The sequence below is a fragment of the Leopardus geoffroyi genome, chromosome C3, assembly GCF_018350155.1.
Source record: "Leopardus geoffroyi isolate Oge1 chromosome C3, O.geoffroyi_Oge1_pat1.0, whole genome shotgun sequence".
Classification (NCBI taxonomy): domain Eukaryota; kingdom Metazoa; phylum Chordata; class Mammalia; order Carnivora; family Felidae; genus Leopardus; species Leopardus geoffroyi.
Window position 1 is genome coordinate 24,376,724 of NC_059338.1, and position 27,983 is coordinate 24,404,706.

Below are 27,983 nucleotides of genomic sequence, written 5' to 3' on the forward strand. Positions count from 1 at the left end.
AGTATCTGCCAACTTATTATAATCTATTTTGGTTATAGTAACACATCTAGCAATAGTTTGAAGTTAAGAAATATAAAAATGTATATTAGTGTTCTATGTCAATCATTCAACTAAAAATAATTTTAGATCATTCATTTAAGCTATCTTTCCAAACAGTAATTCAGCTCCTTTTATGAAGGAATGAAAGACATATATCTTCAGTGTCAACTGTACTTCAATTAAAGAAAAAAAGTGTATCTTCAGGATAGATAGATACACAGATAGTTTATTGTTACTTTATCATATAATTCTTAAGGCTAATACAGCACTGAAATACTTTTGATTTGCATTATTCATAAACATTAATATTTTATTTAAATATCAGCTATTTTTCCAAGAACTATGAATGCTACAACATGCTAGCTAAGGATCTGAAACCATTTAGTGATTATAACTGTTTTAATATAGATCGTTATCTTACTTCATTTATATATGTCTTTGGAGCTCTTATTAAACAAAAACTGCCTCTTCTCCGTGATCATAATTGATGAATTTCAGTTAATTATTATTTTGTGCCTGTACCCAGAAGTGATTTTAATGATGGGTGCAGATTTTCTGATAAACTAAATCTAAGAATGTGCTCAAATAGTCCACATTGATAATAAAAATATCCTATTTTGCCTTATCATTAGAGATACATCTTTTCAGTCAGTCAAAGACTCAGTTAAACTATTTAAATTATATCTTGAATTGAAAGTGATGGAAGAATTTAGCAATGCAGAATTTAAAACTAAATAAGCATAGCTGATAGATGTAAATAAACACTCCTGCCTTTAAATTTTATAGTAATCAAATTTAAAATTGTTTTGTGACTGGGCCGTAACATTAAAACCAAAAAGTCTTGATTAGAATTTTAGTGGATATCTAATTGTAACAAAAATTTTGCTTATTATTCTGTATTGTCTGCCTGAACATTTGAAATTAAATATTTTATTCCAATTTAAGATGGAAAAAATAAAACAATGTCACACCATGTTCAATTTATCTTTGTTTAGTTAATCCACATAAAAATTACTCATATTCATTTATACTCATTGATTTTGAAATGGAAAAATGCAAATTAATATGATTTTCTTAAAATTTCTATGTTCTTAAAAATACCTGTAAATTTTAAATAAGAAACAAACTGATTTATATAAAACCAATAGGTGCTATAAAACTTAAATGTTTCATAACAGAAAAAGGGTAACCTTACTCATAAAGGTAAGTCATGTGTATTCATACAAATACATTTATGGATGGTTTACTAAAATACAGCACTGTACTGTATAATACAGATGTAGATATGAATACAACACCGTCATCTACATAAAAGAGCTTCTAAATCTAAAGTGAATGATTTTAACCCCAACTTTATAATATTGCTAATAATCATACCATAAATTAATAATCAAACATTTAACTTATAACTCGATTAATGCTAACTTAGGTAAATTACTTAATCTTTTTAAACCTTATCCTCAACTGGAAAGTAAATGTAATAATATTAACTTCTTCATTTGGTTCTTAAGGGAATAAAATGAACTAATAATGCTCAGTGAAATGTCTGACACATAATAATGCTCAATGAATTCAGTATTTATTTATTTATTTATTTAGTAATTTATTTAGTAATGTATTTATTTAAATTCCAGCCCAGCATAAAAGAACTAAAAGCACAAAAATGAGTCAAATATAAGAATCAACTATCTACACAAAATAGATATAAAGCCTTTGTTTTTCACTTGACAAAAAAATAAATGTACTATTAGAGCAATATAGTCAGTGCATGGCGTGCCTGGGTGGCTCAGTTGGTTAAGCATCAGACTCTTGATTTTGGCTCAGGTCATGATCTCACAGTTCGTGAGATCAAGCCCTACGTGGGGCTCTGCACTGATAGCATGGAACCTGCTTAGGAGTCTCTCTCTCCTTTGCTCCCTGCCTCTCTGCCACTTCCTGTAGTCTGTCTCTGTCTGCCTGCCTCTCCCTCTCTCCCTCTCTCTCTCTCTCTCTCTCTCTCTCTCTCTCGCCCCCTCCCAAAATCAATAAACATTAAAAATAAACACAGTATATGCATAGACTATGGGGAAAGAGACTGGGGTTGAGAAAGTAGCATGTCTGTTCCTCTTTACTATGGAGTTAGTAACAGAGTTATTAGCAGCAAACAATCATCCATGAATTAATGAGAGTAGCTGTAATCTTGTCCAATCTTTTCTCAAACCTGCAACTCTCAACTTTCGAAAAAGAAAAGTTAGGCAATTTGCAAAATAAACTCATAATATTTAACTATTTACAAAGACCAGAGTCATGCTGATATTAGCTGACCTTTGGAGGGTTCACTATCATCATTTACGGAAACTGACAACTAATTCTTGGTAATGCAGTCAAGATAAAAAAAAGATTAAGCACTATTTCTCAGCCAAAATGTCAATAACAGGCTAGTGACATGTTTTAAAAAGGACAAGTTATCTCTGAGATTGCCTGAATGAAAGAATTTTCATACAATTAATTAAGCCTGCATATATATATGTGTGTGTGTATATATGTGTGTGTGTGTGTGTGTGTGTGTGTGTGTGTGTGTGTGTATATAAAATCTGTATTTATTTATATAGTTCACTCACTGACCTAGGTAACTACTAAGTATATCATCATATGGGAATATTCATGATTTGAATGTTAAAATGTTAGTATTTAGGGGGGAAAATACCAACAAAATTTGCTCTTCTTATATTATTTTTACACATACATTCATATTCACCATTCTTTTTTAATGTTCATTTGTTTTTGAGGGAGAATGTGCGCATGTGTGAGCAAGCAAGCAGGGGAGGGGTAGAAAAAGCAAGGGAGACACAGAATAAAAAGCAGGCTCCAGGCTCTGAGCTGTGAGCACAAAGCCCCATGCGGGGTTCAAACTCACGAATCTTGAGATCATGACCCGAGCCGACGTCAGGCGCTTAACTGACTGAGCCACCCAGGCATCCCCATATTCGCTGTTATTTAAATAGATATTTAATTATATATAACTTATAGGTTTTCTATTTTACGAAGATTAAATACACCTATTTTTGAAACTATGCATTTTGTAAAGTAGAGAATTTTTGCCATGCATGTGTTTATGTTTTTGCATAATTGTGGTTGATATTCACAATAGCTTAAACTGGACTTTCAAAACTTTCACAGAGCCATTTCTACCTTAATGTAATATAGTTTTATGAATACCCATTTGTGATGATGTCTGTTTTAAAAATCACTTTTGGGGCACCTAGGTGGCTCAGTTGGTTGAGCACCTGACTCTTGGTTTTGGCTCAGGTTATATCATCTCTCAGTTCGTGACTTGGAGCCCCAAGTCCGGCTCTGTGCTGACAATGTGCAGCCTGATTGGGATTCTCTCTCTCTCTCTCTCCCTCTCTTTCTCTCTCTGACCCACCCCTGCTTGCTCACTTTCTCGAAAATAAATAAACTTAAAAAGAATAAAAAATAAAATAAAAATGACTGTTACAGAATAAAAATCTTTAAGGAATTTTATGGCATGGTACATTAGCAAGATTTTCTGAATCAAAGTGGCCAAGCACTTAAACTATGCAGACTAGAGGACAAAATACATCCTTAAATACCTGCTCAGAACTTGATTACCACAAACACACTAAATATACAGAAAAACAGAAAAATACCCTTGGGAATTACATGTCATCTAAAACTTTCACAATCAATAAGGATAAGAGATTGACTACATGACTCAAACCATATGAAACAAATACAGTTTTTGAGAGGTATAATGTTTTATTTGATTTTCAACCAATGTTTGTAGATTTTCCAGTATGACCTATAGACATCAGGAGATAAAGGCAATAGATAAAAAGTTATAAGGTAAAAAATATTAGGGAAAACTTTGCAGGTGGAGAGAGGAGAAAATTATTTAATTTTTTAAGAGGTTGAATCTATTACAATATTCACTTTCTATTACTAGACAAATGATAGAGGATATATATGATGTTATTAGTATTATTCTACTCCTATCTATCATTAAGGTAATTAATATTTAGTAAGTGCCCTTTTGCTTGTTTGATATTTTATTTTGTTTTGATTTAGTTTCTAATGTAAACTTCTGTTTTTAGTCTGTCAATTTACTACTATAGGAATTTTATATCTATCTCTTGAAAGTGACCTTGGTATATATTTCTGTATCTCAACATAAATTCCTTCAAAAGCCAATCTAGCACTGTATCTAGTAAGCCACTCAGCTAATTGGTCTGTGTTGCATGGCTATATAGCCCGGATTATAAACCCTCTGTAGCCATCTGTGTGAAGAACAATGTATCATTAAACCCATATTTATCAGAAAAAAAAAAATTGGCAACTCTAGGTTAAACATATTTATTTATTTCGTAAAGGACCTTCCAGATCATTTTAATGAGTTAATGTTTATTGTGGATCTCCAAGAGTAGAATAATTTTCATAAGATTAACGAAACACACCTGCCAAAATTCTTAGTTTTGACAGAGTATCTCAAAGGATTAGGGTCTTATTAACTCAACTAGGAGAACATTAGCTCATAGTTTGTGCTTTGTCTCAGTATTTTAGAATCAGTTTAGCTTAATAATTAAATGATTTGGGTAATTTTTTATCTTTGTCCATGCCCTGAATTATATCACCCTGGATTAACTGTTCCTTGAAGGAATTTCACAATGAAACTGTCAGGCCCTGAGGTTTTTTCATTTTTCTTTTCTTTCTTTTTTTTTTGGTTTTTTGTTTACTTTTTCTTAATGGAAATCAAAACATATAATTTTAAGTTCTCCATCTCTATCTTAATCACAATTTAAGACTGCTAACAAACCTGTAAACATGCAGTTTCAAATGACCTACCATTCCTTCCTTAGATCCACAAGAATAAATAAGCCTCAATCATCATTCCTTGGTCTTTGCTGACTTCCTACAAATCTAAACTTTGAACATACCTGACAAAGTTTAGAAATACAGGACAACAGCGATCATACTGAGTACTGGATAAGCAGAGAAGCTTCCTCTCTCTGCTGACAAAGAAGCTAAAAGAATAGGACAAATTTTCTCATAAATGCTGTGATTATTTGAAATGTGCATCACCAAATTGAGCATGCCATATGGAAAGGAGGACTCCAAACTGTATCTCATTAAAAAGAATTTAAAATTCTTTTTTCTTAACTAAAATACTGTTAAATCTCATTAAGAATAATTTTAAAGAAACTATTCAAACACTTAGGTAAAAAAGCCATAACCACATTAATACACACACAAAAAGGATTATGCCCCATTTTGCACTAAATGCATAGAGCCAGAATATATACCATACCAAGCATTAAAGTTATAAATACTCTTGGTAATAAAAAAGCTAATACAATGTATTAATTTTGAAATTTTCACTTTAACTAAATATTCTTCCATTAGGAAAAAGCTAACATGTTAACTTACATATTTTAAAGTATTTTTTTCTGACTCACCTAGTAAAAGAAAGATCACCAGGATATGAGGCAGAAATTATCTAAGGCTACGCCAACCATAACAGAGCGGTAAGTCTTCTTTCTTATATTAAACACTTCAATTAAAGGGATTCCACATTGTCCATTACTATTCTGATTCAATATATTTCTTTTAACAAAATTACATTAAATTCATTTCCTCTCCTTTCATCATTAGTGATTTAAGCAAAATAAAAGCATCTGGGGAACAGTCTTCATACATTACTCATAGACGCATCAGCCTATGGGCCATTACTATGATAATGCATCAGATGGAAGTAGGGTCTTTTTGTTCATGGCAGGAAGGATGGAACTATAATCACGTAGTGTTTTGTTCTGTGTTCCTCAGGTTATATGCTGCACTGAGCATATATTCATATTCATCTATAATCATTTAGTAAGAAATGTGTACTGGGTCTCAATACAAAATGTATTTTCTAGTGTGAATTGTGAAGGAAGTAGACAAAGAAATAAGGCAGTGGGATATGAGAGATGAGTAAAACAGATTAGCGAGGTGAAAATGAGACAAAACTTAGTCAAGAATCAGGTAAAATCATGATCATGTTCTTGTAACTCTCATTTTAGGAGCCTCTAATGTTAAGAAATGAAACCGTTAAGGGAAAAAAAAACAATAAAAACCTGTAACATCAGCAGAATGCTATTATATTTTCATATTTTTAAAACAGAATTGATAAGACAGTAAATAAAGACAAGGTGGTACTTAATCATCTCACATTCCTGTTAATAGATAAAAATGTTTTATTTACCACTTCTTGCTTCCTGGAAAACTCAGGATTTTTCTCTCCTGAATCTCCAATAAAGTGCTTATCATTTTATTTTTGCTCTATTGTAGATCATATACATTTGAAAAAGTTTCACATGAATTTATTCACCTATTTATTAGGTGTTACTACATGGTAGGCAAAGAATTAGGTACTAGGGGAGACGGTGGTATGGAAAAGCTGGCATGACTGGTCCCTTGTGGAAATTAGAGTCCAGTGAAAGAGACAGAAAATGACGACTAACCTAAATATACATAAATTTAACAGGAGAGCCCTTTTGCCCCTGCCTTGCTATGCTCTCCTGTAATCCTGAATGTGACATAATCAGGTGGACTGGACATAAATGACAAAGTGATGTTTACATTAACATTAAAAAAAAAAAAGAGAAGACAGATTCTACTCTGCAAAGAAAAATAAGGTAGAATATTATAAGGATAAAGAAGGTTAGTGTGATGGGAATAGTAAGGGAAAAAAAGTAGGACTCCTGAGCAGAGGAAAAATCAAGGATGTGAGATGAAAATGAAAAGATGAGGAGAATCCTGATTGTACTGGAAATTTAGGACATATTAAGTAAGAAGTTTTGTGTTCATCCCAAGACACATGGAAAACTTTTAACAAGCATTAGCAAGCAGTCACACAATTATATTTACATTTCACAAAGGAAACTCTGGTTGCCATGCAGTGAATGGTTTGGAATGGAACCAGAGTGGACATAGGTAAACCAGTTATAACAGCACTTGTTGTAAAGAGGTTCTGATAGTTTAGATGAGTAAGGTGATGACTGAGAGGAATAGAAATGGATAGATTTGCAGGATACTAAGGAGATAAAATCCGTGGGATCTGTTGATTGTGTGTTGTGTCACAGAATAGGAGGCATTAAGAATGATTCCATTCTTTGGAATTGCCCCCAAAGAATGGACAGTAGTTGCTATTTCAGAGATGTGGACAATTTGGAAAAGAAATAGCATAAATTTGCCTTTGGACATACTTACATTGAGGAGTCTAAGAGGGTATGTCAAAGAAACAGATGAATATAAAAGTTGTAACTAGAACCATAAAAACTGACCTAAGACAATTTGTTGGCTCACAATTATCAGGTTCTTTGAGGTGCTCATCTGTAACTTCCAACGTAAAGAGGCAAAGTGGAGGCATCAGACCCTACTCCCCAACAACCTTGCGACCAAACATTAAACAGAGAGAGCAAGTCATAAAGCAAATTCTGCCACCTAAAACAATCATTCCTGTTCTGTAAGATCAAAGAGGTTCCTGTTCTTTCTGTGCATAACAACAAATACACTGAAAGAAAGGTTCATACCAACAAAAAATGTGAAAATATACTAAGGGCAGGTTCAGCTAATAGGCTGGTGGAATCAGACAACAGAATCCTCTGTTAAGTGGGAACACTCTTTTTTTTTTAATCTTTTTTTTAACGTTTTATTTACTTTTGAGACAGAGAGAGACAGAGCATGAACGGGGGAGGGACAGAGAGAGAGGGAGAGACAGAATCGGAAGCAGGCTCCAGGCTCTGAGCCATCAGCCCAGAGCCCGACGCGGGGCTCGAACTCACGGACTGCGAGATCGTGACCTGAGCCGAAGTCGGACGCTTAACCGACTGAGCCACCCAGGCGCCCCAAGTGGGAACACTCTTGAAAGGGTCTCAAGACCCACATGACCACTCCCTGCAAGGTTAGGCTTGGTTATTCTTATGATCCAATTATGCAAGAGCAGATAAGACCAAACAATACTTTCTTGCCAACTATACACCTTGGAAAATATTTTTAATTCCACTTTTGTTCATATATAAGGATTCTGATATTGATGTTTGAACTGATGATAGCCTGGGAGTGGGTTCCTCACTAGAGTCCTTCACACGCTTATTACTATCTCTTAATTGTTATAGACAATATATCACACTACACTGAAATATTTATGGGATTACAGAAAATATAGCTAAAATATATAATGTATTCCTAGTGGAAAAGTATAAAATAAAATTAGAAAGCCAAGGTCTGATCAATGAGAAAATACATCATTTAGTGAAATGTTATAGAAGAGGATGAGGACATAAAAAGAGTGTGTATATCTGCATATGTGTGTGTGCATGCATTTATGCAGTATGTATATATGGGCTTCACATGCCCACAGACATGCTCATAACCTCCATGTGCATTTAAATGATTCTTCATGTAAATTGTTAATGTTTAATATTGGAATATTGGAAATATTAAAGTCAGTGACTTACACTGGCTTTCTGAGTTCTACCGTGACATTAGAGATCCTTTCTAAACCTGTCTCTACTTCATTCCCAGAAACAGAATAATAGAAAAAGGTCAATAGTTCCAAGAATCATATTCCTTTTTCCTCCTTTTTTAAGATTTAATTTTCAAAAACAAGCCAAAAAAATCACAATATCTATTTTGCTTTCCTTTTTATTTGCACTTCTTCCTAACCATTAGTTTACTTAAAATAAAAGGTATTCTCAACAGGAAAGGCTTCATAATCAGGTCATGAACAGTTCAATATAACTTCTACAAGTTGCAAAGAAAATTTTGGCATTAAAAAAACCAACTGTGAGCGGGAGAGCCTTTAGAGTAAGACAAATAAGGGCAGATGAGGCCAGTGAAGTGGGCAGGGACAAATTATAAATCACTTTATATACAACACCATGGATTTTACATTATCCTGAAGACACAAATGAAAAACTTTAGGCAAGAGAATGAATGATGTGATCAAATGGAGTAGTTGTTGAGCTCATTAATAAAAGTCTACTGATATCCTGAGTGGTTACTCCTGCTCCAAGCAGCAACTATATTCACACTAGACTCTTAGTCTCCAGACTGACAAAGCACTTTAAGACACTACCAATGCAAATCATCCTAGTGAAGTTAGAGTTGTGAACAGAGAAATAATGGACGTAAAAAAGCTACAAAATTCACTCCTCAAGCACTTTCTAAGTTGTGAGCTCTTGCCTCTCTGCCATTTACTCTTTTTTTCCTTGAACTTTTTTACCTGATTCAGTTCTTAAAAGTGAAGTACCTAGCCAATAAAATATTAGCTTTACACACCATTAATTCCCATTACGCATTTAAACATATGTACCTACTTAGAGTTCATAAAATAAAATATGTATATATCCAAATTCTCTCCAGGAAAGGTTTGAGACTTAGTATTATATTTCACATTATTTTTTTACTTTTCAAGAAATTAGTAAGATAAACAGTGTAGGAGCCAAGTTGGGCCACTTGGCATATGTAGTACTTTGAGCTAAAGACAACTGAGACCTTACAGTCTCAAGAGAAACTTTTGCCCCTCCCTTAACTGCACAAAAAAATCTACATTGGGGCTCTTTCCCAAAATAAGTGTTTACCAGAAATAAGTTTTATCTGAAAAATGCATCTATGGTAAGGCAAACATTCGTTTACCATATATTCACTTTGTTTTATTTTCCTGTGAATTGCATTCTCTCCCTTTGAAGTTCCAGACCTCTTCCCACTCCTTCTTATTTCAGGATAACATATATACCTCATTTTTCCTGACTGCCTTTAGAACTTCCATGTCTATGTGGATTCCCTGTACGTACTAAATTAAATTTGATTTTCTCCTGCTAATCTCTATTATGTCAATTTGATTCTTACTTCAGCTACAAGAACCTAGAATAAGACAGAACATTCTTTTTTTTTAATTTTTTTAATGTTTATTTATTTTTGAGACAGAGAGAGAAACAGAGCATGAATGGGGGAGGGTCAGAGACACAGAATCCGAAGGGGAAGACACAGAATCCGAAGCAGGCTCCAGGCTCCAAGCTGTCAGCACAGAGCCCCACGCAGGGCTCGAACCCACAGCCCATGAAATCATGACCTGAGCCAAAGACGCTCAACTGAGCCACCCAGGCGTTCCGAAGACAGAACATTCTTGACCCCAACAACACTTATTTATATATCCTTGCTCATGTGAAATGTGAGCACCAAATAGATATCAACTAATTTAAGCTGATTTACACTCATTTAACATGTTCCCACAGGGATGTACTGCTAGTTGCTACCACATAACAAAACTAATCCCTAATATTCTGTCTCTGCTCAACAGTTTCTGGAAATTAAATAAGGCACAAAATAAAGCTTTATCTCATTCTATCTGAAATAGTCCAAATTTAATCAGTCACTAAAAATAAAACAGAATAGAGCTTCCCATGTTACTTCACACTGTAAGGAATGGGAATTACTCTCAGAGCAAAAGTGACTCTTATTTTTATATAATAATTTATTTGAACCCAGCTTTTAAAATGTAATGCTAATCTGTCATGAAAAGTTTGCAATAATGATAGCACATTTACTTTTATAATATTTAATCACTGCTTAAAATCAATTGGAAAATTTCCTCTTTGTAAGAGATGGCTACTAAGTAAACATATGCCTGCTTCATACTCTACTCACACTCTATTTCATAGAGTGTAATATTTAGATAATTCTGTAATAAACAAATATAACCATATGTGAGTAAGAACACTCTGCTTCATACTCTACTCACAGTCTATTTCATACAGTATAATATCCAGATAATTCTGTAATAAACAAATATAACCATATGTGAGTAAGAACACTCTTGAGAAGTATCTGATTGATTCTTTTGCACGTTCAGCTAACATTTCCATTGATGGTGCATTTAATTGTTCATAAGATGAGGTCAAATACACCAGTTATCTGTGTAAAATGGTCTCCTAGGTAAATAATCATCCTTTTTTTTCCACTGGAAATTACAACTGCTTTCCTGATCAATGATATTTGTTCAAAGAACAGTTTTGGAAGGACAAGACACATTCTGAACTAAAGAAATCTACTGGAAAACATGACTTGTGTGGACATTTACCTAATACACATTTTGCTCCCATGGCTTCCGTTAAAAAAAAAATCTGCTAAGAACATTGTCATATCAAATTATTTATACTTAAAGAAATTAAACTGGGAATTAAAATTGCAATTAAGGTACCACCATTCAAGGAAATCTTTGATTCTGTATTTTTTACATCAGAAAAAAATTAACTAAGCAACACGATAGCATTTTTTTAATTCAATGTACGCAATCAATACGCTATTCCCTTTATTTTTTTTTTTACACATCATGAGACTCATTTAGCTCAAAATTTCATTTAACAGAGTATCCCAATAGCACTTATCTTTATTCTTAGCAATTACAAATATGAAACACTAAGCCAATAAGCAGGAAACCATTACTATTTTTGCATTTAAATTTTTAATAAGAAATAACATTTATTGTGTTTCTATACTTACATATAATGTCTATCATTCTGCCTATAGAATGAGATTCTTGAGTTTTTCAAGAAGTGGGAGAGGAGGATATTGATTACATTGAGAAATTTGTGTCATTTCTTCCTTCCCATAAAGAGAGCTAAATACAATTACATTTCTCCATCTACCTCAGCTGCCTTCAAGCTTACTATCAGATTTATACTTCATTCTTATTATGTTGATGTGTTGTTTCTTCTCCTATTATGAAGACCCAATTTCATGTCTGCTTTTAAAACTACCTCAAGCCTTTTGTTGAAATTTATACAATATTTTTCTCTCTCTATCTGACAAAATTACTAAATTAAAGCTGAAAGACTATCCGTTAAAGTCACACGCAAGGTGACGCAGCCAAGATATCTTTTTACCTAAGGTCCCTCCAGAAACTTGTATACGCACATATGTCCCTGTGAGAAATAAAGCCTAAGAAGAACAATTTTTTCTCTAAACTACAAATCTTTCCTCTAAATTATGGCAATAAAAAATACATTATGTTTAAATAGCATTTTATAGTTTACAAAATACGTTTATATAAATTATCTTGATCTTGGTGGTCATTCAGCACTGAGTCCTGTTTGAATTAACAATTATAAAATAGAAAGATTTAGTAAAAGGCAAACAAACCAAAATATCTTGGGGAGAAAAGTTAAAGCATTTGGGGGATATTTTAGGCTTGAAAAAATAGATGACTGGGTGCTTAATTGTCAATACAAAAGATAATTGTAAAGCAGGGTATTAAAAGTGGTTTTCACCTTGCAAGCAGACACACCAGAGGGGACAAATTCATATGAAAGTCAAATGATATATTTAGAACATCTTAAATTAATTTGTTAGCAAACCAAGATCTTAAAAAGAAATACCAAAAACTTATATAGAGAGATATGGCTCAATGGACAGGAACTAAAAAAGAGTATTAAATACCAAATGAACTGGATTACTAGGGGTAGTCAGAAATATTCTGTATAGGGCTACTGGGTGGCCCAATGGGTTGAGCATCTGACTACTGATTTCGCTCAGGTCATGATCCCAAGGTCAGGGTCTTGGGTCACACTCTGCACTGAGCATGTAACTATTTGAGATTCTCTCTCTCCCTCCCCCTGCACCTCTCCCCTATATTCACTGACTCTCTCTCTCTCTCTTTCTCTCTCTCTCCCTCTCTCTGCCCCTTTCCCCCGCTTGTGTACTCTCTCACTCTCAAATGAATGAATGAATGAATGAATGAATAAATAAATAATAAAACTTTTAAAAAGAAATATTCTATATAACCTCTGCACAGCTTTGGTGCTAGTTAATATAACCATGGAGTAGGAGATACACCAGCTTAAGCAATGAATCTAGAGAAAGGAGATGATGCTAAAATGAGTCTCTCAACACTCTGAATCAAAATATTTTAAAATACATTGGCAATGATTATGGGCAAGAAAGAAAGCAAATCATAACACAATGAAATAATCTGACGCATTTACTAGTAAGAAATTGTGAGGAGAACAACAACGATATACGATCCCAAATATAAGGATTCTAAAAGTCAGTTGAAATGCAAAAGTGTCTAAGCAATTTAAGGAGTTAGGTAAAAGAAGAGGAATTAATAAGAAGGGAAAGACAGGATGAAAAAATAAGGAGGAATTTAAAAGAGAAAAAAATAGAGAGTTTGTGGTGGTTTAAAAGGATGTATGAATTCTGCACAGATTTGACTGCTCGCTGGTAAGAAAATGCTTTTATTATAATGAGAATGTACTATAAAAGCTCTGACGTTGACTGTGGTTAAAAATAGGCAACCATCTGGGTTGAATGGTATAGGAAGGGCTATGTTTGGAGAAGTGAAAATAAAAAGAATTCTTGGCTCTATTTTGGAGATATGATTCTTTATTAAAATCTTCTGCTACAATTACACTCTTATCAAGTTCCCTCTGCATTTCCACTAGTTTTTACTTTTATGTTAACTACCAAATAGACAAGTGGCTATTTGATACCTAACTAAGGTTTCTAAAAGGCAGCCCAGCTATGATGGACTCTTTATTTCTCGTCCTCTTTATGTTTCCTTCCAGGTTGCCTCACCCTCATACATGGCACTATCATTCAGTCAGTTCCCAAAATGCAAATCTCAAAATCATCCTTCAATTTTTCTTTCTCCCACACCTTACATCCAGTTTGTCATCAAAACTGTATCACTTCTATTTTTTAAAAATTTTCTGCAGTAAGAACACTTAACATGAGATCTACCCTCTGCGTGAAAGGGATAAGCATACAGTAAGTGATATGAAGGTATAGTCGTGGGGTCATAATATGAACCCAGAACTATATAGTTCCAATTTACGATTTTTACCATTTATACCACAGAGCAAGCACATCTTAAATGAAGACAGTCACAGAGTTGTAGAGAACTCGGTTGTCACTGAGTGTGACAACAGTTGTCATTAAAGTGGAAATTGAAGTCCATACTATGTGGCAGAAAATAGGATAACTGTGTGATGAACCACCGTGTATGCACATGGTAAGTGAAAAAGTTTAAGCACAAGTTGAACTAGACTGGAGAATCTTTTTAATTGATTATAAAGCTATTGCTTTTTTGTCAAGGTTGCTCACACATCATTCTTAAGGAGCCAGCAGGTAACATGACTCCATATACAGCTTGTCCTAACCCAGAGGAGAATGCACTCACTGATTGCTTGAGAGCTCCAGGTAATTCATGGCCTTGAAGTGCACCATTCACAGCAATGACCATGGACCTCGGCTCTTAGCACAGATAAGCATTCAAGTAAGATGTGACCCTGGACACTTGGATGGTTTATGGAGTTGTTCATGACCAAGCTCCCAATGCAGATATGGTAAGAGCTAAACAGATGTAGTAGGAGACTCACTATCTTATCTCAGTACCAACCTGCAACTGGGTCACACCTACCTTATTGCAGCATCGTATATAATTTTGTTAATGAATGTCTTCTTCATAAAAAAGGCAATATTCAAAACTAGAAAAATATGATAGGCACTGACAAATTATACTAGATAAGAATTCATGCCAAATATTAAAAGAATGTAAATGAATTAAATACAGTTAATTTAAAAGCTTCAATGTTAGCTTAAGGGTTTGGGGGAGTTTTTTTTTAGAAAAAAAGTTTATTTTTCTAAACGTTTCATAAAGAATGCTGGATTTAAGAGTTTACTGGAGGGCTGCTTCCCACAAAACATTCTAAAGTGTTATCTTTGACACAGATCCATACAAAATAATTTCAGTGTTATGCAATTCTAAAAGAAAATCTGAACATTTAATTAGGATTTAAAATACAGATTCTCATGTTATCCTATTTAAAATGACTGAAAAATCATACTTGATTTGCTTAATTAGACCCTATATATAATAACAAAGGGATCTTAATTACTAATCACTTGTAATTAGTGCTCTTCAAAATTTGTCTTTGAAGGGGCACCTGGGTGGCTTGGGTTAGTTGAGCGACAGACACTTGGTTTCAGCTCAGGTCATTGATCTCAGGGTTCGTGAGTTAGATGGTTTGTGAGTTTGATCCCTGCATCCGGCTCTGCTGAGTGGAGCCTGCTTGAAATTCTCTCTCCCTCTCTCTCTGCCCCTCCCCTGCTCTTTTTCTCTCTCCGCCCTCCCTCCCTTCCTCAAAAAATAAATAAATAAACATTTTTTAAAACTTTATTTAAAATTTGCCTTTTGAAATGTTAACTATACATTTGGTTATGTAGCAGTCCCCTCTTATCTGTGGTTTTGCTTTCTGAGGTTTCAGCTACCTACAGTGGGGGCAAATGATCCTGTCATAACGTCAGGTCAACAATAGCCTAATGTTACATCACAATGCCTATGCCACTCGCCCTACTTCATTTCATCACATAGACATTTTATCATCCACATCATCACAAGAAGAAGGGTGAGTAGAGTACAATCAGATATTTTGAGACAGACCACATTCACATAACTTCTACTACAATATATTGTTATAATTATTCTTTTCATTACTATTGTTAATCTTTACTATGCCTAATTTATAAATTAAGCTTGATCATAAGCATGTGTATGTAGGGAAAAAATATATATATAGGGTTCAGTACTTCCCACAGTTCTAGGAATCCACTGGGATCTTGGAGTGTATCTCCTGTGTATTAGCAAGGGACTACTTACTATACAAGCTTTCAAGCTTCGGCAAGTTTTATAAGGAAAACATTAAGTTGAATGAAAGGAAATACTGAGACTGTTAACTTTGTCACCACCTGGTAAATGTCAATTTGTACAATAAAATATTTTCAGAGAAAAAAAAGTCACGTGGCAGAAATAAATAACCTTAAATATCTGTGCACTCCCTATGAATCCTATTGCTGTGCACAGTTACTGGAAAAATTTAATTAGTAATGGCATTCTGTGCTAAAAGCATCTAACACTTTGATTTCATGCTTGTAGTTCAGATATTAGTATTCAAATCAGCCCACGACTTGCACTTTGGTATTTATTGAATGAATACCAATTAAATTGTTCCAAATAATCATTTTCATTTCCTGCAGGGTATCAGCCAAAAACCTAATATTCCCATGGAATTTAAGATATCTGAGCTGTACGGATTTTTACATTTTCTAGGGAGAAATGTTGTTTTTAAGGTAATAATAAATCTAGTTTTTCTATTGTTTCAAGAAAGTTCTTATGCTCCAGGGCATTGTCCTTGTGTCTATGCAAAAATAAGATTACCGAATCACTCCATAAACCATTAATCTGAGGTCAACATATACTGCAATATACCTCAACCTATACCCTAATGCCCACAATTGCATATTCTTTGTTTCAAAATAAATGAATGATGAACACTTTTTGGGAGAAGATCAGGATTTAGATCAGATGGGAGAAGCAAAAGTGTGACTAAACAAAAAAAACCCAAAGAAAGAAATAAAAGAGGAAACAAAAATCCTGAAAGATGATGCGGGGAAAAAAACGGCATGATGGCGCATGTATTGCAATGCTCTCTAGTATTTAATCAATTTGTTTCTGAGCTCAATATAGGAGGTAGTATTTTCAGTAATTTTATTAAATTATTTTGCTCTCACAAATTTTAAAGTTGAAGGAAGAAAAATTCTCAAGACGTAAATTCAGAAATTATATGGAGACAAAATTAACAGCCAAAGTCTGATTTATCTGAAATTATTATTTATGAGGTGTGTATATGCAATTTATAAAAATTATTTCAAAGAGTATTTCTTTTTAATTAAATTTGTAGACATTTTACTACCCAGTTATATCTCCTTGGCAGAAATAAAACATTCCTAGAATATCTTCATAGATTACACTTGTTAGATTTTAATTCCTTCCATGACCTCACAGCAAAGTTAACTGTGAAAAGAAGGTATTTAAAGGAACCTCTCCAAATATATGGTTTCAACATACTTAGCTTACAATATATTTAAGTACCTCCAATTGATAAGATACTGTTTTGGAATTCTGGCCCCTGAATGTTACTGTCTGTCTACTGCAAACGTCTGTTAAGCATCTTGTATTTTCCAACCACAGAGACGCTGGGCATAAAATGGTAAGAAAGGGAAACTGACTCTGTTCTTATATATCATGAAAATCTACCAAGAAACACTGATAATTAAAGAAGCATTCAACATTTAACATTTTTTTCCAACTCTGAGAAGCACAAAGTTTTGGCATCTCCCATTATTCAGACAGCCTTCAGGAAAAGTTCAAGGCAGGGCTTCAATTTAAAAATTGAGACTCAAAGAAGAAGTAGGAGAAAAAGATGGGGAATCTGGATATTTAAAAAACTTAATATGAGAATCACTTCACTAAAGGAAGGAAATCAATCACATAAATCATATTGAATGTGATCTTTACATTTGGCATTTGTGCTAAATTTTGTTGTCACTTTTTACATTCCTTAATTTTTGCTACAGTTTGTTTTAAAAAAGGATACATGTTCATTATGAAGACTGACACCATAGCAGAAAGTATATGGAAGACAGCTGAAAAAATGATGCATAATTCTTATATCCATATATAATCACTTGAATATATTCCCATCTCTACAGATACATAGAAATACAGAAAGGGAGATGGATAAACAGATAAATGAAAGTAATTTAAACAGATTATAGTCATGTATATGTTGTAATTTTATCTAAATGTATTGTACTTATGTTTGCTAAAGTTAAAAAAGAAAAAAAAAGATTAGAAACTTGTTGAATTTGAGGCAACTAATTATTCACACAAAAGAGACAGCAATAGCTAAAATATTCTTCTGTCCTTAATCAAAAATATCTAAAAATTAAGAGTTTGTCATCTTTTTCTAAATTTTTTACGTTTATTTATTTTTGAGGGAGAGAGAGAGAGACAGACAGAGCATGGGGGGGGGGGGGAGGTGTAGAGAGAAGGAAACACAGAATCCAAAGCAGGCTCCAGGCTATGAGCTGTCACCACAGAGCCCGACACGGGGCTCAAACTCACGGACTGCAAAATCAAAACACCTGGGCCGAAATCAGATGCTCAACCAACTGAACCACCCAGGCGACCCAAGAGTTCGTCATCTTAATGTCTTACTAAAGTATAATGCTACTTCAAACAGTGATTTAAAAAGTCACAATAAAAGAAATGGGAAAATTAACATAATTCTCTTTGGGTTTTTTTTAGGTTATTTTTTTATTCGTGACTTCTAGAATATCAAAGAAATAATACTACAGTGGTTAAGTAGGTGGGCTCTGGCACAAATTTGCCTAGGTCTAGATCTGAGCTCTGCTTCTTACTACTTGTGGACCTAAGATAATCTAAGGTTCATCATTTTATTTGACCTTTCTGTGCCTCTGTTTCTTATCTGTAACATGAGAATTACTGTGGCATGGCCACTTTGGTTTTCAATCACTCCTTCACCCCACCTTCTAATTGAAAACCACCCTTGGCCAGGTACCTATGCCATAAAAATTAAAACTCGTGTCTCTGCCTCTGCCTGGGTAAGCCTTCAACTGTACTTCTGATAAAACTCAGTGTGAAAATAGGGTTTCCCAGAGAAACATCCAAGGTGTTGCAACTTCATATTCCACAGATTCTCATAAGCTATATTTTTTTCCTTTTCCTTTATCCTTTTTTGCCTCATTTCTGTAGTACTTCCTTAATAATATGTAGGTAGCAAACGTTCTAAGTTCTTGTATGCCTGAAAATAACTATACATTACCCTCATAACTCAATGATGGTCTAAATCCTAATTGCCTAACATCTGGCTGCCCGCTTAGGCAAAATTTAGTTGGGACAAAAAGGTTTCTATATGTTCTAGTGTAATACAAACCTGGGGGCTGTTAGTCAGATCCTCAGACAAATGCACTTTCTGTCATTCATTTGTAATGAAGCAAAACAAATCTGACCAAACAAAACTAGTAACCAAATATCACAGTGGTGATAACACCATTAGAACATGGTTTAATACTTTCTCCAAACTTCAGTACTTATTTTCTGACTGTGCACTTCCCACGTGGCTATTTACCTTAAGAGTTAAATCAGTAAACAGAATTCAAGAACTTCAGCATCGAACATTAAAATAAGTATTAATCAAAGATTCACAAGAAAATCACAAATACTTTTTTAATTTAAATTCTAGTCAGTTAACATATATGGTAAAATTGGTTTCAGGTAGAATTTAGCAATTCACTCATCACTTATATATAATATTCAGTGCTGACTTAAGTAAGCATGTTAAAAATTTTAACTAGGTCACATTTTTAAACAATAAATGGATTTATTTTCTCCTGAAGTAAGACTGAGGATGTATACTGAATTGTTTTCATTGGACTAAAACATGAAACATCCATTAACATAATACAGCTCTTTATGCTACAGCTCTATGAAAGAATATAAAAATATCCAAACATACATATTCAAATAAAAAATTGAAGTTTGAAACAAAGTAGGTGCAAAATAAATCTACTAGTGTAAAATTAGAAATGCCAAATGCATTATAAATTAGAGTTCTTGTCATTGGTTAGATTATGTTGATAATTAAGCTAAAGTCATGCGCTTAATTCCCGATGTACCAGTTTCCTCTGCTTTGTTACAGAGACACAGGCTGAATCACAATCCCCAGCTGTCTTGGAAGTGTGCGTTATTGATCAAGAGGGGTACACAGCAGACGTGGGGAAAGATTAGTCCAATTCCATTACAATGACAGGAAAAACAATTCTGAGCACATTCCCTACAGACAGTGGGTCAGCTGCTTAATTTTATTTCAGTTTGGCATGTGTCTCTTGTAGACAGATGCTTAATGATAGTTCTTTGTAATGTTAATAATGATGAAGAGAAGATACATTTTTAAAACTATATAGCAGCTTCCCCAAACAGGTAATTTTAAAGATTGTGAGATTCATGAACAACACAGCCAGTTCACCAACTATTAGCTGTTGAATCTTTAGGGGCTTAAATTTATGTATTAAAAATTGTGATTTTGGAAAAACACTGACAGTCTTGCTCTATGACATAATGTAACAGCAACTGATTAAGACTAATCTCACCAAAATGTAAAAAAAAAAAAAAAAAAAAAAAAAAAAAAACATTATATACATAGATAATATATATGTGTGTGTATACACACACACACACTCGTATTTGTAAAGTATAAAGTATTAAATGTACCCTGAAAGAGGGAGATGCTACCATTACTTTTAATTTAGTGAAGCTAACTAGAGGAAACAGATATTAGAAATATGTAGAAAGTACAGAAAGTCTGAATACGTTATAATGGAGGAAAATATTCTCTCATATTTCCTAATAAATATATATTTTAGGCATCATGTTAAGCCTTATATTATTATTAATACGTTACGATGCTTATATATTTTAGAGCAAATTAGTTTTTGTGCACTCACAAAATTCAATCATCGTATATAAAGAGGACATTTGAAGTAGAAAAAAAAATGAAATTTTGGAGTGTTCACACCAAATGCCACATCCTTGATTAGACATTGTATGACATTCCTAATTTGTCCTCATTTAAAAAAAAGCACAACAAAAATCTTACAGGGTGATTAATATCACCCTCATTTAATAATGTGGCATATAAAGGGGCGCCTAGGTGGCTCAGTCGGTTGGGCGTCCAACTTCGGCTCAGGTCATGATCTCATGGTCTGTGAGTCGGAGCCCCGCGTCAGGCTCTGTGCTGACAGCTCAGAGCCTGGAGCCTGCTTCGGATTCTGTGTCTCCCTCTCTCTCTGCCCCTCCCCCGCTCATGATCTGTCTCTCTCTGTCAAAAATAAATAAACATTAAAAAATTTTTTTTAAATAAATAAATAAATAAATAAATAAATAATGTGGCATAAAAGGCTGGGTAAATTAAGTAAATTGCCCATGGGCTCCAAACTAACATAGCAGAGTTTTAAACAAAGGATGCACATATGGACTTGTATGACTTATCAGGGCCAGAGATGGCTTATTGTTCCACAGTATCCAGTTTTGCTTTTCCATGATAGCACAATATTCAGCTGGTATACTGTTTCCCACCATGACCAGATTTTTGGAGACTCCCTTTCATCTGTGTATGAATATATGACCAAATTTCTTGCCTAAACTATGCATGCAATTTCCAAGTTGTTCCTTCTCTTCCTCCTTCCTACAGGCTGGAGTTCGAATATAGGCAAGACTAGAGTAGTCATCTTGAGCTATGAAATGGAAACCATGTTTTGGGAATGGTAGAAAACAAGTTATAAGAAAATTTAGTCTCCAGCAGTATTAAGCTAATGTAACCTTCTTAGAAAGACTACTTAAACATTTCTTTCTTTTTTTCTTTCTTTTGGGTGGGAGGGAGGGGCAGAGGGAGGGAGGGAGGGAGGGAGGGAGGGAGGGAGAGAGAGAGAGAAAAGAGGGAAAGAGAGAGACACAGAGACACAGAGAGACAGAATCTTAAACAGGCTCCACATAGACTCGGGGCTTGATCTCACAACTGTCAGATCACGACCTGAGCCAAAATCAAGAGCCAGATGCTGAACCAAATGAGCCACCCAGGCATCTGGACAGACTACTTAAACATTTCTATTTGTTTAAGTTGCTGAATCTTTGTGTATATTCATATTTTATAGTGTGTGTGGTGTAACTTTGTTACAACGCTTGTGTGTTATAACTAATATAACATTGTTTATATTTTTTCTTGTACATAACTGCACTTTTGATGGTGAATTCATACAAGGTTTATTCTACCTTACTATGATGGTCATGATTTATGATGACATTTTGCTTGTATGGCTAGAGGAGGACACACAAAGAAATCAAACTTCAGTTTCCCCATTCTAGATTTTATAATTTAGAAACATGTTAATATAAATATATGAACATACAAGTGATTAAAAACGACATTGCATATTGATAATGTACGTGTGATTAAAAACAATAGTACACAAGATCAACACCAACAAAAGCAACTCTAACTTCAAACAAAATAAAAAGTGAAACAAATGACTTAAATGAGAAATAAACTGCATAACAGCAATTTCATATACATCATGAAAACCCTCTATCTAGCACTGCTGCATTCCTTAGTGTGAGAAAGTGGCTAGGTGCTTCTTTTGAAAATAAAAACTACTCAAAAGGGGCGCCTGGGTGGCGCAGTCGGTTGGGCGTCCGACTTCAGCCAGGTCACGATCTCGCGGTCCGTGAGTTCGAGCCCCGCGTCGGGCTCTGGGCTGATGGCTCGGAGCCTGGAGCCTGTTTCCGATTCTGTGTCTCCCTCTCTCTCTGCCCCTCCCCCATTCATGCTCTGTCTCTCTCTGTCCCAAAAATAAATAAACGTTGAAAAAAAAAAATTAAAAAAAAAAAAAAACTACTCAAGAAATAGACATATAGGCAGAAAGTAAGAGCAAATAGAGAGCCCACTATGCATGATTCACTGTGATAAGGATGCTTCCAAAACAAAAGTACTGAACTAACCATTACCATATAAAAATAATTTATCCTTTTTTAGCATTAATATTTCAATTGCTTCTTTACTAACTTTACTTTAACAGACTCTAATAATATTTTTTAAATCACTTTACTTTCTTCAATTTTTCAGCATTTGAAATATTAACATGTACATAAGTAAAAAAAATTCTAATTAGTAGTATTTTTCCTTAGGTAAAACAAACAAAACAAAAAAACCCTCTTAAACTATTTATATGATGTCATTATCTTAAAATTAAGAATTTTTAGTGACTTTAGAGGGAAATCATTACTCTTAATATTTCATATTTATGCAGGTAGGTGTTTACGAGGTGAACAATAAAAACAATTTGTGAACAGTAAAAAAGGTTTAAATGATAAGATAGCTTTGTGTCAAGTTTAGAGAGATAGTTTGTATCTACAGACATTAAGTATCTTAAAATATATTTATTTTTTAAGATATAAAGTATGCAATAAAACATTTTAAATCCAGTTAAAAGAGATAGGCACTGCAAACTACTGACACAAAGTATTACTGTGCCTATATATCTCAACCTATGTTTACACATGTACACCTATAGCTCTATTTATATCTGATTCAGTTGTACTAGCACATGAAGGCATTCTTCTTATTTTGTACTTCCTAATTAGCTTTTTCTCTTTCTGAATAGGTCAAATCCAGGACAGAGCACCATTGCACATAATATTTAAGACTCCTGTAACTGATATATTATTCTACCTCGTTTTTTGATTTTCACATTTTTTCCCTCCACTTAAGGATCTACACGAGTCCATATGTGCAGAGCACCATTTCCCACTGGATTACTTTATAATCATCAAGGTGAGACTTTCCAGAAAAAGAAATACTTGTTTTCTATAACAAAGCAAAGAACCAGGTCTTACATTGCACTGGCAGGACATCTGCCCTTGCTTTCTGCCTGACTGCGTACTGAAACATCATGGAGAGAAGGCACAGGCAGAGACAGTGATGGGTAATGACAGTTTTCTCAACAGTGTTTCTGCTTTGAAGATTGTAAGAAAGATAAGGGCACCTCCAAGTCAGCAGTTTGAAAGAAAATTTCTTGTTTGACAACTACGGCATGCAGTGCAAATTCTTGTGATTTGGTTGTTTACAGCATTTGGGAAAATGTCAAAGTTGCAGTAAATATCAATACCAAATGATAGACGTGCTTTCTTGGTTTTTCTGGAAGACTGAAGGAGAGATTTCACTTTTGATTCTGTAGGTGATCCTTTACATTTGTAGAGAATATCTATTTTAGCCAACTCATTTCAAATGATATATAATATTTAAAAACTATAATTAAATGAAACAATAAAAATGATATGTATAATCTTACCAAGTGAAGATAAGGCATAGTAATGTAGATATTAAAATCAAAACTTGATTAAACATTGCAGACTGGGTACGCTGTATGGCTCTGTGCAGATCATTCTAAAATAAAACCAAAAAAAAAAGCATATTTTAATTTTGAAAATACTAAATATCCATGAGTTTCACTACATTTATTACTATGTATTATATTTTAGCTATCTTGTGCACACTTGATACATATACTTTAAATGGATATAGCAACATATCTTCATTTTTGCCTAGGTCTAAATGTAACTTACCTTAGCATTCATATGACAAACATAATACTATGGGGGACCACCAAAGCACCAAATTTCAGTTACTTGCCTTACCAACATCTACAGAGATGTTGCACTGACTCTCACAGCCCTCCATGATAAGCACGATCTCTTATGGAAAATTCTAACTTTAAAAGATCAGAAAACAATATATTCAATTTAGGGGAAAGCAGTAAGTAGGTCAAGCTACAATCACATCTCATTCTCTGAATCACGAAAAATGACATGAAATATGCCAGGCAATCTATCATAAAAATCAAAGGCTAAATAGCCAATGAACAAAATTTTTTAAGTTTAACTTCATTAATATAAAGTTGAATTCAAGATATGCTTTTTAATCTTTCCATTTGAAAGACATTAAAGAATATATACCCAGTCTTGTTTAAGATACAAAATATGAGCACTCACATATGATATTGCCTATGTACTTTGTTATAAAATGTCTTGAAGGTGATTTAGTAACATAGGTCACAGCCCTGTCCTTTTTATTTCATACATTCATTCATTAATTTAGTGAGTACTTATTCAATCACATAATTTCTAAAAATTGACCACATGAAAATAATCAGAGATAAAAATCAATATTTACGTATGTTCACCTTTATTACAAAATTATAATACTTATATGAAATAACAAATGTTCATTACTATTAAAGTAACTAAAATATGCAATACAAAATGATTAACTGATCAAAACTATATAACAGATTTAGATGCAGCCATTAAAAACGATTTAAAAAGGGGGTGCCTGGGTGGCTCAGTTGGTGTCCAACCAAAGTGTCCAACTTCGGCTCAGGTCATGATCTCACCGTTTGTGAGTTCAAGCTATGCATTGGGCTCTGTACTGATAGCTCATTAGCCTGGAGCCTACTTCAGATTCTGTGTCTCCCTCTCTCTCTGCCCCTCCCACCCTCATGCTCTCTCTCTCTCTCAAAACTTAATAAACATTAAAAAAGTTTTTTTAATGATTTGAAAAAAGTATTTAGTGATATAGGAAATTGGGCACTATAAAAACAAAATTCAAGGGGCGCCTGGGTGACTCAGTCAGTTAAGCATCCAACTTCAGCTCTGGTCATGATCTCACAGTTCGTGAGTTAGAGCCCTTCATCAGGCTCTATGCTAACAGCTCAGGAGCTGAGCCTGCTTTGGATTCTGTGTCTCCTTCTCTCTCTGTCCCTGCCCTGCTCATGCTCTGTCTCTGTCTCAAAAATAAACATTAAAATTTTTTTTAATTCAAATTATAAAATTGAACATATAATTTCATATATGATAGGTATGCATGTTTTTCATAGAAAATATTAGGAGGATATAAAGTCTGATAGATTTATAGGTTTTCATAATTTATAGTTTTCTGTTCATCTCAAAAATTTTATAATAAACTTTTAACCATCTTAAAGTCGGTATTGCTTGAAATAAATCAATTCACCAATATAAAATCTCAACAAAACATTACTTTACCTTCTTCTACCACATATTTAACCAAAACTGTTATGAAAACAAAAAAAATAAGTTGGTTACAATTTTACCTCTCATTCCTTACTTTCTTTTTGACAGAGGGTTAATGAGCAGAAAAACTAAAAATTTAGCAATCAGTGAAAGGAGAAGCAAAATATAGAAATACAGTGGAAAATGAATCCTAACTTAACATTACAAAGCACTACTTTTGCTCTCAATGATTGACTAATGACTCCTCCAGTGGTTAGGTTATTTTTTTTCCACCAACTAATAACACAAATTAGTAAAATGAGATTTATTTTTTCATGGTGTATTTTTTTCATTAACAATTTGGGCAAAATATATTCAGTGAAAAAATGTTTTTTGGGTTTTTTTTTTGGGGGGGGGACAGATAAGACAGCCCAATGTTTATTCAAACCACTTCACAGGCCACATTCCCCTACTGTTTGCTCATGTATTTTCATGAGACTCCAGTTGTTACTCAATGTTTGGAAACATTCATTTGGTTGAGAATACTTAAATGTTATTCCAAATATTCCTTTGGCTAAAATTTCATGTTCATTTCTTTTTAAAAAAAAACATTTAAAATAAAACAAGTCTGCTTGTTGAGCCCTGGCTCAGGGCTTGCTTGAGCCCTGACTGTGTTTGTGCCAGATACAGTATTTTATACATATACACACACACACATATATATGTTTATACATATATGTAATTTTATTTAATTCTCATTGCAAGTCTGTAATGTAAGTACTTTTGTTCTGTTTTGAAGATGAAGAAAGTTAAATCATTAGCTATCATATCAGAGTGCTTGGCACATAGTAGACTCATATTAGCATTTATAGAATTGATGACTAAAGAGAAAATGTCTCACGGCTCACTTATATTGAAGCCTATAGTAAACACATTTTGCTCATAGTTATAATTCAGTCCCTCCACACAGGGTCAGCCTTCAGCAAAATCCAACCGTGGCACAACTCTTGAGTTCTGAATCTCTTACTTCTCCTTCTCTTTCTCCCTCCTAATATCCCACTCACAACCCAACCTAACAAAATCTAAAAGGATGACTTACAATGAAGGGTTTCCAGGTTCAATACAGAACCTCACAAAATCTCACATATCTTTATGGAATGTGAGAAAACCTACAGCTAAGAACAGTCTGACATCTGGGGCTCCTGGGTGACTCAGACAGTTAAGCTTCTGACTCTTGATTTCTGCTCAGATTATGATCTCATGGTTCATGAGATTGAGCCCCGCATCAGGCTCTGTGCTATAGGGCGGAGCCTGCTTGGGATTCTCTCTCTCCTTCTCTCTCTGCCCCTTCCCTGCTCATCCTCTCTCTCTCTCTCAAAAAATAAACAAACATTAAAAAAAAGAGCAGTTTGACATCACCTCCTAAATCCTTAAAACAAGGACTCCCATTATATATCAACAGATTGCCTAGGAAGGTTATTCCTCTTCACAAGATTGGTTAATTTGTTGTCCAAATAGCAGGTAGCTTTGGTTTGGTGATATTTAGAAAATCTGAATGATTTTTGTTTACCAGTTCAAAGGGCCTTACAAAGGCAGTGACTTGGCAATATGGGCATTTAAAAAGTTGTCATCCTGAATTAGGATATAAGCAAACTTAGGGTCTATTAGCTTCAATGTTAATACAACATATCACTTTCATTATTTGAAAGTATTTTACCAAAACTTTTTCATTTTCATAAACATTTAAATGAAACTATTACTAAAATACTACATTAATTTAAAAGAAGTTTAAAAATAAGACATTTAGAAATTTAGTTATACCTGAATAAATCACAATAGTATGAGTTTCTATTATAGGGAGGAAGAGTGTGGAAGTACAAGACTAAGACTTCAAATCATCTTCTCTCTCTGTTTAGTCTGAGCATCAAAAGGATTTAAGAAATAATGGAGGGTTGAAAATAGTTTTGTATTTGCACTTCACTGTCATACTTACAATCATATTTTCCAAGGCATGTTTGGCAAGCCAACAGTTTAGAAAGACTGGGACAAACAGATTCCTTAAGGAGGGCCAGAAGATCTGAAAAACAAACCAGAGCTAAACTTTTATCTCAAAGCAAAAATCATAGCCAGCAAATTGAAAATAAGTGTAAAACAGGAAAAAAGTGATTAAAGGACATATAATTTTTTTAAATGTGACAAATACTTTAAACTCATTAATGAAATGGGAGGAGAAGATATGATCTTTGCATTTATCATCTAAGTCTTTCTTACGGAAAACTTCTTTGGGAATTATTGTAGAAGCAGAAAGGAAATAATAAGCTCCCACTGAATATCAGCTACAACTATGGTAATTCTACCATTAAATCTCTCAGTGTGACAGTTTACAGCAGACATTACCTCTCTCTTCCCTACAACTTGAGGG

At 33.9% G+C, this 27,983-nt stretch overlaps 1 protein-coding gene and 1 long non-coding RNA gene across 13 annotated transcripts in view; one reads left to right on the forward strand and one right to left on the reverse strand.

Moving 5' to 3' along the window:
- Positions 1-27,983, reverse strand: part of KCNT2 (potassium sodium-activated channel subfamily T member 2) — a 363,773-nt gene that overhangs the window by 205,794 nt on the left and 129,996 nt on the right. For all 12 annotated transcript variants that reach the window (XR_006706948.1, XR_006706947.1, XM_045456156.1 and 9 more), the window contains 2 exons: positions 27,555-27,638; positions 23,845-23,939 (listed from right to left, as the gene is read on the reverse strand). Coding sequence is in view for 10 of the 12 variants with exons in the window: in XM_045456156.1 (XP_045312112.1) it covers positions 23,845-23,939; positions 27,555-27,638 (179 nt within the window). In the remaining 2 variants the exon portion in view is untranslated. The remainder of the gene's footprint in view (positions 1-23,844; positions 23,940-27,554; positions 27,639-27,983) is intronic.
- Positions 15,421-27,983, forward strand: part of LOC123586778 — a 43,786-nt gene continuing 31,223 nt past the window's right edge. The window contains exons 1-2 of the long non-coding RNA XR_006706949.1: positions 15,421-15,485; positions 23,265-23,327. This is a non-coding gene — a long non-coding RNA (uncharacterized LOC123586778). The remainder of the gene's footprint in view (positions 15,486-23,264; positions 23,328-27,983) is intronic.